The sequence below is a fragment of the Astatotilapia calliptera genome, chromosome 16 (assembly GCF_964374335.1).
Source record: "Astatotilapia calliptera chromosome 16, fAstCal68.1, whole genome shotgun sequence".
NCBI lineage: Eukaryota > Metazoa > Chordata > Actinopteri > Cichliformes > Cichlidae > Astatotilapia > Astatotilapia calliptera.
In genome coordinates, this window is record NC_137437.1 from 5,513,769 (window position 1) to 5,526,196 (window position 12,428).

The 12,428-nt window shown below is 39.7% G+C and overlaps 1 protein-coding gene across 4 annotated transcripts in view; it reads right to left on the reverse strand.

Moving 5' to 3' along the window:
• The window catches only part of LOC113007393 (radixin), a 47,369-nt gene that overhangs the window by 23,973 nt on the left and 10,968 nt on the right, over window positions 1-12,428 (reverse strand). For all 4 annotated transcript variants that reach the window (XM_026143906.2, XM_026143909.2, XM_026143905.2 and 1 more), the window contains exon 2: window positions 9,225-9,322. In XM_026143906.2, the coding sequence (XP_025999691.1) occupies window positions 9,225-9,236 (12 nt within the window). In that variant the 5' untranslated portion in view covers window positions 9,237-9,322. The remainder of the gene's footprint in view (window positions 1-9,224; window positions 9,323-12,428) is intronic.

Here is a 12,428-nt window from a genome sequence, read left to right on the forward strand (position 1 = left end):
GTCATGGCATCAAAATTAGATTTATGCAATCAGCGTGTCAGTTTTTCTACTGTCTATGTCATAAACTCATTATAGTCTATTCTAAACAGGACTCCCGTTAAGTACACACAAGTGTGCGCGCTAACAGTCACATAGCTTGTTGTAGTCAGACAACATGTTGAAACACAGCTTGAACTTGTTACGACACAAACATGTTTAAAGTTAAATAGCTATGATAAATAAATACATTATTAATGTAAACTTTACAAAATTCATGAGTAAATTTCACAAGCACCGCTTTGAGTGATGGCACAGGAAGATCCCTTTGCTTTCACTTGGTCGACAACAAAAGTAGCTGTTTGTAGAAAATCATGCCTGACTGCAACATGACACCTCATGGATTTGTTTATGTTGATGTAGACTGTTAACAATATTAACCTTATGACGTCAATCCACATGATCAGCATGTCTCTGAGGACAGCTTCTTATGATATCTTGACTGACAGCCATTAATATGGGACCAGACACCATTACCACAAATGAACACTGGACTTTGCCTGGAGAATCAGGTTGTGACATTGACCAAACATGGAAATTCTCTAATGTAGCACAGACCAGTATAGAGTCCACATGACACTACTAGAAATAGTCTGTTTGGTATTCAGCTGCGAATTTAGAATTACCTGCACTAGGGCTTGAATCAAAACCAACACTCAGATCCTCTAATCGAACTAATTGTTCCCATGTTTGTTATTTCTGCTTTTTTGTTTGTTTGTTTGTTTGTTTTAACTTCTGTTAATACTTCCTCACTATGTACTGTCTGCTTCAAAGCACACTAGCATGTGTGTCGTCACACGGCTCCAGGCTTTAACATGCAAACATCATGGAGGAAAAGTCAAATACTGAGCTCTACTAGCTTGTACCAAATAAAAATTGTGTGCCTGTTATTTGGACATACTTTAGTAAAGACAACATCAAACAAAACAAAAAAACAAAAAAAAAAAAAGAAGAACACAGAAAACTGCGTAAGGTAACAGCGGCAATCTGTTACAACACTTGAAAAAAATCATATTATCGAAAAAATTTATATCTCCTAGCTTTAGGAATTGAGCAAGAACAGAAAACTATGGGGTTCATGTGGCTTTTTAAAGAAGGTTAAAGACAGTTTATTGTCCAATCTGGATACACGGGGCATCTGTCTTCTCAGGGGCATCTCTGTCAGGTATATAGAAAAGTAAAGGTCTGCAGGGCATGTGTGAAAACAGCCATGAAGAGAAAGATCCATAAAGTTGAGTGGAGCTACAGAGAGCAGAAATATTTATTTGCACTGCAGATGAGCTGAAACACTATATACTATATCAGTTTTTGTAATAAGATTCCATCTAAGGAGACTCTGGAGAAATGGATCCCGTGTGCCTGTAGCTCCAGTGTTTACCAGCATCCTCCAGTCCCTGCATGTTATTCATAACAAGTAGTGACAGCTAAATAGTAGGCTAGTGTGTACAGGCTCAGGCTGCCCACGCAATACAGCCCACCTGTTGACTGTTAGTGTGTGTGAGGGAGGAACACTCTCAGACAGCCATAATTAAAAGCTGTTGGTAGCTAAGCTGGTTAACAGAGGCTTTAAAGGCAACCGGGGGCTATGCTGCCACCTTCAGCGCTTCATCATCATGCATGATCTTTCCATTTATCTCATCTAACACCTGCCCTCTGTCAAGCTTCATCTCCTCACCTCTGCCTCACCCGTTTTCCATTCATCATTTTGCTTTCCTAGACCCATTGTTCTTCCACACCTCTTTTTATTCAGCACATTAATGACTAGTGTGTTTTGCTTCGGGTTTGTTCAAATGGCTGTTTGTATTTTCGCTCTCAAAGTCAGGTATTATGGATTCACAGTAAAAATCCATACATCAGCGCTGGGAAATTACACAGTAATGAGGGCTGATGCGGTCTTAAGTGGGAGAGGATAGCATGGAAGATCTCGCTTTGCCTGCAGTTATGCAGAGAAAAAAAACAATACATCCAAGCAAGAATAAAAAGTGAAGGGCAGCACAAATCTAATACTTTCCTCCAGCTCAGGAAACAGCGAGAAAATAAAAGGTGGATTTTTCTTCCTTCTCCCTCAAATTATTATTATACTTTGGTTACCATTGGTTACCAATACAAACAAAATTTGTGGTGGAGCCACAACATACAATTTTTTCCATCACATATATCCTTTATAGGGTCATCCCATATCATACCTTCTGTGATAACCAGTATGAATTTAGGCAGTATATAACAGTGTTCTGCAGCTATTTTGTGCTTCTACTTAAAACCTTCCAGTTAACAGTTTGTGCTTATATTTGACTTGTGCCGTGTCATTTGCAATACTACTGACAGAGCATTATATCACTATAATAAAATAAAGCTGCAGGCACCTTGTTTCATTAGATTTACACTTTATATGAGGCAGTATGCCATCAGTAACAAGGATGGAAAAGTAATCCTTCATTTACTTATAAATGCTGCTGCCTGAAAGCTGAGTGCCAATAAAAGCATTCAGTATTTTTTTTCCTACACTGTCAGAAATATAACTGCAAATTTTCTTAAAATGTAGTCTGTCAAATGTTGAGGCTATACTGCCCGCCTCTTACTGGTTTCTTTGTAAAACCTGATTGGTTGGCCCTACAGTAAGCTTCATTTGGTTGGCTGTGCGGCACAAACTAACCCCTGAGAAGGAGGCTCACTAACAGTCACAGCTGGGACAAATTAACATTGTTCAAAACCATGTGAAAGTGAGCGTTAACTATATTACTAATGGTAACATAATGGGGATTGGAAGGCCCCAGCTAATGTATTTCACTTATATCATGAAGTTCTTTATTATTTTATGTATAAATAAATGTATCAATATTGAGAATGTGTTTTCGAAAGTGTTAGATCTGAGTACTAATCAGTGGAGAGGCAGTGAGAATTTACTGTAAAGTAAGTTTGATGGATTTCTGATCAATACTATAGTAGTATTATTGTATTACTATTGTAGTAGTAATTCTTGTGAATTGCAAATAGATATACATCTCGCCACAGTGTTAGCTCATCAGTCTGTGGATGAGCTGAAAGTTATTTGAAACCATTATATGCATCAATTTTGAGAATTTTTTTTTACTTTTTGCCAGCTCACAATAAATGTGACACAAACTACCTGCCACTGGTGTCAGTCAACATCGTCAGTATTGGCCGATACAGATACTGTATATCAGTGCATCACTAATGATGACCATCAGTATGATGGCATCCAGCTTTGTCGAATGATTTTCCAGATTCTGGAAACTGGTTGCAGAGATTTCCTCCCATTCAGTCCCAGCAACATTAGAGAGGTCCATACATAAAACTGCTGAATGGAACCTTGCCGTTTTTACACCACACCAAGCTTCCATTGAAATACAACTGAATCGTTTGGATGGTTAAAATCACATCATACGATTATTTCTCCAAATCACTAAGTTGTAGATCACAATGAATAAAAGTTTACAATTAAAATGTTAATGTTTTATCTACAAATTTTGAAAATATAGCTGAAGCAGTGACTGAATGTAGGGTGGGGAGAGGAGGTGGAAGTAGTGCTGATCTTCACACCCTCCCTCTAATTAGATTTAGTGACTTGATAATTCCCATTATATAAATGAAAATGGCTGTGTAAAATATTTATAGCCTCCAGCGAGGGCTCACTGCCCCCTCTCTACAAGCCCCTGGCCCTCAGGGACACCAACGCCAGGAGGGGCAACATGTGCAAAACGCCGCAATAAATCAATAATGTACGATCCCCCGCTGCATCTCACACCCTAGATTAAAAGGCCTGATGCCTGCTCATTCCTACAAACACACACACACAGCAAACAAGTAAACAACACATTCTGCATTCACCCAGGCAGACATGTCGCTGAAACTTCAAATATTTTCATTAAAATGATCATCAAGTGAAATGAGTAGAGAGAAGTGGGTCTCTCTACAAACGCTGGCTTTGCGTGTGGCCTCTGTGAGCAGCTAAACTTTTGGCTTCGACCCGGCAGATGAGGATGGGTAAAACAAACATGTCGACTGTAATGATACACGATACGCACATCACAGTCAAGCCAGGCTCCGAACATCTGAAGTGTCAAAGTCTAACTGATCAAGACCTAAACCCGGCAACCTCGAAAGGGAGTCTTTTCCCTTTAATTCATTTTTTAATTTTAAGTGGGCAGCACACAATCAAACATGTGTCATAAATAATGACACATGCACACAGTATATTAAGGGTAGACATTTTTTTTAACCGATTTACTGCCATGGGACTGCAAGCCTCCACCAACTAGGGCTGTGCGATATGACCAAAATCTCATATCCCGATAAAGGAATTCTATCGTCCGATAACGATATAAATCACAAAAATGTAACAATCTCCAATCTCTGTAAATTCTGTGAATCTCGGGCAGCTCGACTTGTGTGAAGTGTTTCCAGCTGCGCGTCATGTAGCTGGAGTCGAATGTTTTAACCGATGCATGAAACGATACATTTTTAGACATAAGTTGTAACGGCCGCCGTTTTCTTTGTGAGTATTTATTACACGCCGTGCTGCGGGGAAAAGCCTGTTCTAACGTTTGAGTCTAAGGTTTATTTTTTAGCACCTGGCGGCTTTTTTTTTTTTTTTTTTTTAAATAATCTGCTCTTTCACGTGATTCATGTGAAAAATCTCAACAGGATCTTGAGCTTTATTGTGAAAGGTTTATGTGGAACATAAACAAGCGGACACGCGATGCTGTTACCGTCGTTGTTGCTAACGACAACGCATAAAAACAGGCGCTTGTCCGTCCCTAGTGTGGTTATATTAAATATAAGAGAAAGAGAGAACTTTAAGAAATTAATAAAACTACAGTGACCATCAAAACCATGAAAAAAATATTGCCGTAAACAGTTTATTTTGCGACACCACGAAACAAACGATAGCGTAATATGAAACGATAGACGTTTTTATATCGTCATCTGATATATATCGTTATATCGAACAGCCCTACCACAAACAAATCAAGCTTACATCATTGTCTAGACTCCTGATGGATATATGTACTGCAAGAAATAGAAGTTGGCATTGGCGGCCAAAGATTAATGTCTCTAAATGTAGAACAGTTTTAGCATTAAGAAATCACCAGAAAAGTGATTTTGCAGAACATAAGAAGTTTGTCAATTTCTGTTAAAAGCTGCATAAAAGTTCTTGGGATTTGAACAGTAATAACTTACATTATGCAAGGTCACATTCAGCTTGATCTCAGATGTTGCTTTAGTCTAGGGCTGCCACGATTAGTCGACTAGTCACAATTACGTCGACTATCAAAATCGTGGGCAGCTTATTTGGTAGTCGACGCATCGTTTGAAGCTTTGTAAGATCCCAAAAGACACAGGAATAAGTAGCAGGATTTAAGAGTGTAATAACGGACTGAAACAGAAGATGGCAGCACTGCATGTACAAGGATGCCAGCTGCCGTTAAACCCCGAAGAAGAAGAAGCAGTGTCTGGTATCGTAGCGGTGTCCAAATTCAGGAACCGCATCCTCCTGTGACTCCGACAAATGCGTCCTTCATTTCCCCAGATTTGAAGGATGGGTCGGGTGTATACTTCATGGCCCAACCTATCCAGAATTCACAGCGCAGCCCAGCTCAGTTTCCAACAATGGCGGAAGCTAGTTAGTTTTAATATTACTCTTATTATTCTTTCTGGGTCACAAAATAAACATTTAACATATTTTCAGGCGAGAATGTAGCTGTATAAACCTCAAATATCTGCTCAGTTTATCAAGACATCACATATTTTCAAAAGCGCTCCGACGTTTTCAGAGACGTCTGTTACCCACTAGCTCGATAGCTAGCGGGGGAAAGGCTCACCAGAACCCGTGAGAACACCGGACTCCCGGCAAATCATTTTTAAACCCACCGCCGTCTTTCGCTACTCAGGTTAAACATATATAAGTCACTTGATAACTTAAAAATGTTATTGTTTGGCTTTTTTCAGTATTTTATTTGTTCCTGAGTAAATCGGTTTGGCTGAGATTAAAGTTATAGTTTTTACACAGCTGAACAAACGTCAAGCAGACAGCTGATTATCAGAAGTGTGAGATGCTCGAGAATATACTCCGGTGTCCTGTTATATTTTAGATAGCAAGGAGTTTATTAAACTTCACAGAAACAATCTGCAAATTTCATTAAAATTTAATAAACTATCATCTTGTCTTTATTTTTAGTTAGCACAGACCTTAAACACTTAAAGCTGTAAGATAATGATAGTTATATAAGAGCAGATGCATGCTGGTGCAATAAGCTGTACGTTTGACGTTCAATGGATGCATGATCTGATTAGTCGACCAATTGCAAAAATAATCGGTAACTAGTCGACTATCAAAATAATCATTTGTGGCAGCCCTACTTTAGTTCAAGTGTCCTTATAGTCAAGATCCAACCAAATCCAAGCTCAAGGTTATTGTGAAGGTAGGGTGTGGTATTGTGTTTCATTATCAAGGTTATCTGATGAGGGAATATAAAATTCTCAGTCACAGTACAACATGTGAAAATGTGAGGAAAGAAAAAAGAAAATTTCATTTCAATTTCATTTCACTGTTTTTGAAGAATTCACCCTCTGTTTTTACAGCAATCAATTTCTGGGCTGCTTCCTAACACAGACTCGTTTTGTACAACCCCCTCTGACCTACATGAAAGAAGAAGGAAGGAAGCAGTCAGTAGCAGGGGTCGTCCATGTTGGGTTAGGGGTGTGTACTTGCCATTAAAACACTGCTTAAGGGAGGATTACGATCTAGTGCAAACTCACTTTGTAATGGCTTTCCTGGGGCTAGCTAGCTTATAGCCTGTCTTGCCTTTTGAGGGTCTTTCTTTGTGCCCCAACAGACAAATGCTTTGCAGACCTTTCGGGTCACCTCAATTGTTGATGCGTTTTTCCTGTCTACAGTTTCTTCTTTTGTTGCTTATTAGCTTGGAGCTGAAGGAGTCAGGCTAGCTTATGTGCTCAATGGTTATAGGTATGCCTTCAGGGGGAACTCAGCTTTAGCTTGTAATCCAAAGTGACATTTAAGCATTTTCAGGAAACCAGAATGCATAAATGAAGCAGTGAAAGGGCTGATGTGTTTACTATTCAACCGCTAGGCTTAATGTCAAAGTGCATTGTAATGTAACCAGAGTGGGAGTTCCCCTCAAGGGTAGCTTGGGTGTCGTTTTTCTAGACTGGAGGTGAACAAAGTGCCCATCACTCAGTCCTCTCCCAAATCCTCTTTTATCCCTTTGTTTTCACTCCCGATGGTCAATTTCAATAATCTGCACTTTCATTACAAATTTCTCCTTCACTCCTGCACCCCAATCCCCCATCTATCTGTCCATAGCGCTGTCTCCATCCTCCCACCACACAATTTCTCCAGCAATTCCCATCTGATCTGGCTCAGCACCATCTCTGATTGTTTCGCAGAGCTAACCTCTTTACGTAAGTATTCAAATTTGTTGTAAAAGCCTGTAACACTACCCCAAATTATTTCATATCACAAACCCTCCGAAGGCATCTTTATGGACAGGAACATTTTATCGTCTTCTGCTCTTCTGTCATTTTTATCCTTTTTCTTATGAGCCGTTTCATCATTTTGCATCTCTTCATCTTTCTATTCTATTACCTTGTGTCTCATGCTTCACCTCCCATCCTCTTGCTGCTTCTCCCCCACAATCTCCTCTTTCCAGGAATTGTGTCTGGCCTAATTCCCCATTACCGAGATTGATGGGCCAAGGGTTCAGTCCTGTCGCTCTCTGGCTCAAGAAAACCGTGTAAGCAGCCAGCGTGTACGTGCAGCAGGATCATAAAAGCCCCGTAACGTCCAGCTTCCTGCCCTTGCTTTAGTTTTTAATGATCACTATCTGCTCCATCTGTAATCTGCTTTGAACCCATTATTATTATTTGCTTGAGGTTTATAGCGATGCATTGAGCTGGTTCACCAAACTAAGGCTGGAAAACCACAATTGACTTTTACTAAACATCTGGTTCTGTTAGATCTTGGTTAGTATTTAAATCTGGAATAAAATTCTATATTTCTTCATAACCACCGCCTTTAATTTTGTTTATATCATGCTGAGGAGTTTACATTGAGTTTCTAAAGTAATATTAAAGTAATAGACAGAAAATACATCACAGCCATCAAAATATAATCCTGTTATTTAAGCGGCAGTGCAATCTCAGCCTCTACACGTTTGTGTCACAGCAAAATGAAAGCTCCCAGTGTCCTTCAGTTTAAAAATAGAGCAGAGAAAGCCCTCTTTGTGGGTTTTTTCCCCCTCAACAGACAGGACAATCCCACAAAGTGGACGACTGTTGTGCCTCTGTGCATGCGTGTGTTATCCCAAAACTCTGTGTTGTCCTACAAAGCATTACTTCTGACTAGTAGAGCTGAAAAGAAAGTCTAGACTCATGTAATTCATGTCACCAGTACTACTGCCTCCAGCTACACTTGAGGAAAAGGAAATGAACAATGGTTTCGGTTTTCCAACCAGAACCCAAAACCCATCCTGAGCTTACAGCCAACCATTTTTCTCTGACAGAAGCTTTAGCCTGAGTATTCAATGGAGGAAAAACCAAGAGCTCAGCAGATACTGTACATAAAATGATGATCCTCAGGTTGTGTGGTTAATATCTTCTTGAATGTTATATTTGTAAGAGACAAATTGACTCACTGTGATAAAAACAAACAAACTAATTGGTGTTTATGTGTGAAAGCCCCTGAAACTTCAAGGTTGTTCACATATACAGGAAACCTAAATTTTGCATTGTCTTTATTCTAGCCCCAGAAATCAGAAGTGTGCATAAGTGTGAAACAACCCAGACAAACCCACTGTCCAGCAAATGCATTAGCTGGGCAAATTTAGAGCTAACTGAATGGGCTACCATCTTCTAACATCCTCAAGTCATTCATTTCTTTTATAATCATTTGCAAAATGCAAATCCAAACCTTCAGGAACCTTACATGCTGCTGACATGAGCAATTAGATCCTTGCTTTGCCCATAGCACAGAATAAAAAAATAAAAATAAAAAAAAAGATACAAACCTAAATCGATGCAACAACTCCCCCAAAACCCTGCAATCTGATGATTGGGAAAACCTTGCAGGACTTAAGAATAGCAATACAGGGAGTAACTATGACATGACTCTAGTAAGTGAACCATTCATTCCTGATGTAGGTACTAACCGGTTTGGGCATCTTTCTCCGCTCTCCTGTCCCCTGCTGCTGATGAAACAGAAAGAAGTCGTCCTCCGTCTTCCTGCCTCACTCCGGGGCACCAGCGCCTGAGACACAAAGCAACAATGAAAGCAAATGTCAACAAATAAGAGAAAAAAACAACATAAGGTAGACGTAGCCCCAGGGCTCTGCTGTAGTGTGTTTCTTCTATATTTCTTGGTTCTCTTATAGTACAATTATACATTTGTGCTGAAGACAGAACAGTGCTATGATTAGAAAACAGAAAGATAAAAACAAAGGATCTGCTGATTGGGTTCATGCTGACAACAGTTTGCACTGCGTTTCCTTTCACTATACCAACCACTTCCTTACGTGGTAATTTTTCTAATATACACTTCACAGCCCTGTGACAGCTGGGATAGACTCCAGCTCCCCCACGACCCTGAATTAGATAGGTGGAAGACGATGGATAAACGGATGGATGGATGATTTCACAGCATCTGCTGTAACAGATAAACCTCCCACATTTTAGTCACACTGTGCATACATAAACTAACTGAATTCACATCTCCTCACTATAAATGTACATACCTAGTCATTTTTAATACTGCGGCTACAAAAACACTGCTGACACACACTCAATGCTAGAGCCCGACCAATACACGGGTCTAGTACTGCCACCTTGCAGCAACAGAGTTCTGGGTTCAGATACCCAGGCTTCTGAGGGTGGCCTTTCTGTGTGGGGTGTGCATGTGCTCCTTGTTCCTACGGGGTTTTCTCCAACTCAAGAATTTTTTTGCTCTCTAAAAGTCAGCAACTGAAGTGAGTTTCCTGGATGTACGCAAGGTGCTTTTCATTATGCTCAGGCATGTAAACTCCTCTTAGCAAGGATGTGTGAGAGCTATGAGGAAGCTGCCGAATGAGAAATCCTGTCATCAGTTAAGTGTAACGTGCTGCACGGCTGTATCAACAGAAAGGCCCAGACTGAATTCTGGATTCAAACCCAGAACCTTCTTGCTGTAAGGCATCAGTGCTACTTTCCACACCACCGTGTTCCTCTGAATTCCTACTGGTTAGGAAACTTCGTTGCAGACGAACAAGCTGTAGTCAGTTCACTACCATCTCTGCTGCTACGGTGCTGCATGCACTACTGCACATATTTATTTTTCCCCACTTTAAAACTTAGACCTTGTGTACAGATCGGTCTTCACTGGAGTTTCCTAACGACCTATATATTGATTTGAACTGTTATCTGGACAACTATATAGCACATAGTTGTCTAACAGTCTATCGCCTCTGTCAGTGCGCCCCAGGGCAGCTGTGGCTACAACGTAGCTTGCCATCGCCAGTGTGTGAATGTGTGTGTGAATGGGTGAATGACTGAATGTAGTGTAAAGCGCTTTGGGGTCCTATGGACTAGAAAAGCGCTATACAAATGCAGGCCATTTACCATTTATCAAACAATCTGTTACTGTTTAATCTGATGTTACAATTCTTTATTGTAACATATTTACTTTGTGTGTCTGACTATGTGATGTTTCATTACACCGCAGTCAGTCACACAATATAACTGTGTGACTGAACTGTTATATTACCTGTAAAGGTGGGATTAGGCCTCTTCAATAATCCTTTACGTACATCTCTTTCTAAACCATGTGTGCGCTGACTGAAAATAGCCCTGACAAAACAGATTTATCAGTTGCTGCAGGTTAATAAGGAATAAGGGGAAATGCAAACCTTTCCAAACAGAACACTGCTGACATGGTCACACTGTCAAAACAGGACAAACTGGCCATTTGATATAAGATTACGTCACAAAAATCACTGAACCACTATTAACTTCATGTTTTACTGCAAGTACGTTATGAAAAAGGGACAAACTAAACTAGCAACACTTAGCAAACAACCATACTGTACACACACAGATGTTACTGAGATCCTTTGACTACAGCAGAATTCCTCAGTGTTCAGATGAAGCTGTAACAGAGGAGCAGTCCTAAACTCAGCATAAAAAACAAATGAGAACCATAGAGTAGGTAGAGGACAGTGGTTAGTTATAGAGAAAATCAGGGAAAGAAAGAAGAAACAGAAACAAACCAGTAAGTGGGGACAAAACGGGTGGGGGTGGTGGGGGTTTACAAAGCCCTTTGCATGATCTCTATGACAAATCATAACTTGCTTACTGAGAAATGTTATGTTCTCTGGACAGTGTGGGTTTATCTAGTACATCTTGTTACCTAAAATGATTAGAATGTAAGGAGAGCAGTTAGTAGGTGTCCCGTAGGTGCCAGATCTTTGTGATGTGTGGGGCTAGAAATAGACCTTCCACAAGTGTCAGCACATAGCATTAAACCAGGCTCAGACACAGGCTTAGGCTCGGTCTGACAAGAAAAACAAAGTGAAAGATTTTGGTTCTCTAAATATCTCAGAGTTACTGGAAAGGTTTACACTAATTAATATGACCACAAGAAGCCATCCAAGAAGAATTATGGAAGAGTTCTTCATTTTGTTTTTATTTTCGAAATAATGATGGAAACTAGGTTTGGTTTGTAAACTGGGACAAATAAAACATTCAGTATGTCATAAAGATGGTGTTTAGATCTAAAAGAAATTGGTTTCAAAGTGTGTGTTCTCAAATTGACTTATCAGTGCAGTCAGCCTCTGCTATGCTTTGTTTGTCTAACTATTAGTGAGTGAATTTAAACAAACCTACGCCTCCAAGACTAAAAGAAAATTATTTTGAGGACTTCAGCCAAGAATTTACATGTCTCTGCATAAAACATTCTTTACAATAATCACATTTAAAGGATTAGGCTATTGAACAGAAAAAACAGTAAAAATTATTTAAAGAATAATTAACTTGGACAACTACATTGAACTGCTAACTAACCTCAGTTAAATACTTTACAGAAGTCACTGCAGATCCATTTAATGTGGTCAATAACTGCCCTACATATTTCCATCCTATTAGAAGGCTGGCAGAAGGATTTCTACATATTTGAATAGTCTTGAGGCAAACTGAAATTTTATAGTCACATCTGAGAGCATTGTAAATTTACAAATTCTCACTTTTAAAAAGTCCCTTTGATGTGTCAGAAAACTGTACAACATGACCTGCAAATCAATGCACTGCTCAGTCTCAGTCAAGCCTTCCATAATCACATCAGCGTCTTATGAGGCCCAAATCCTAAAGGTCTACCTGGCTCAGAATAC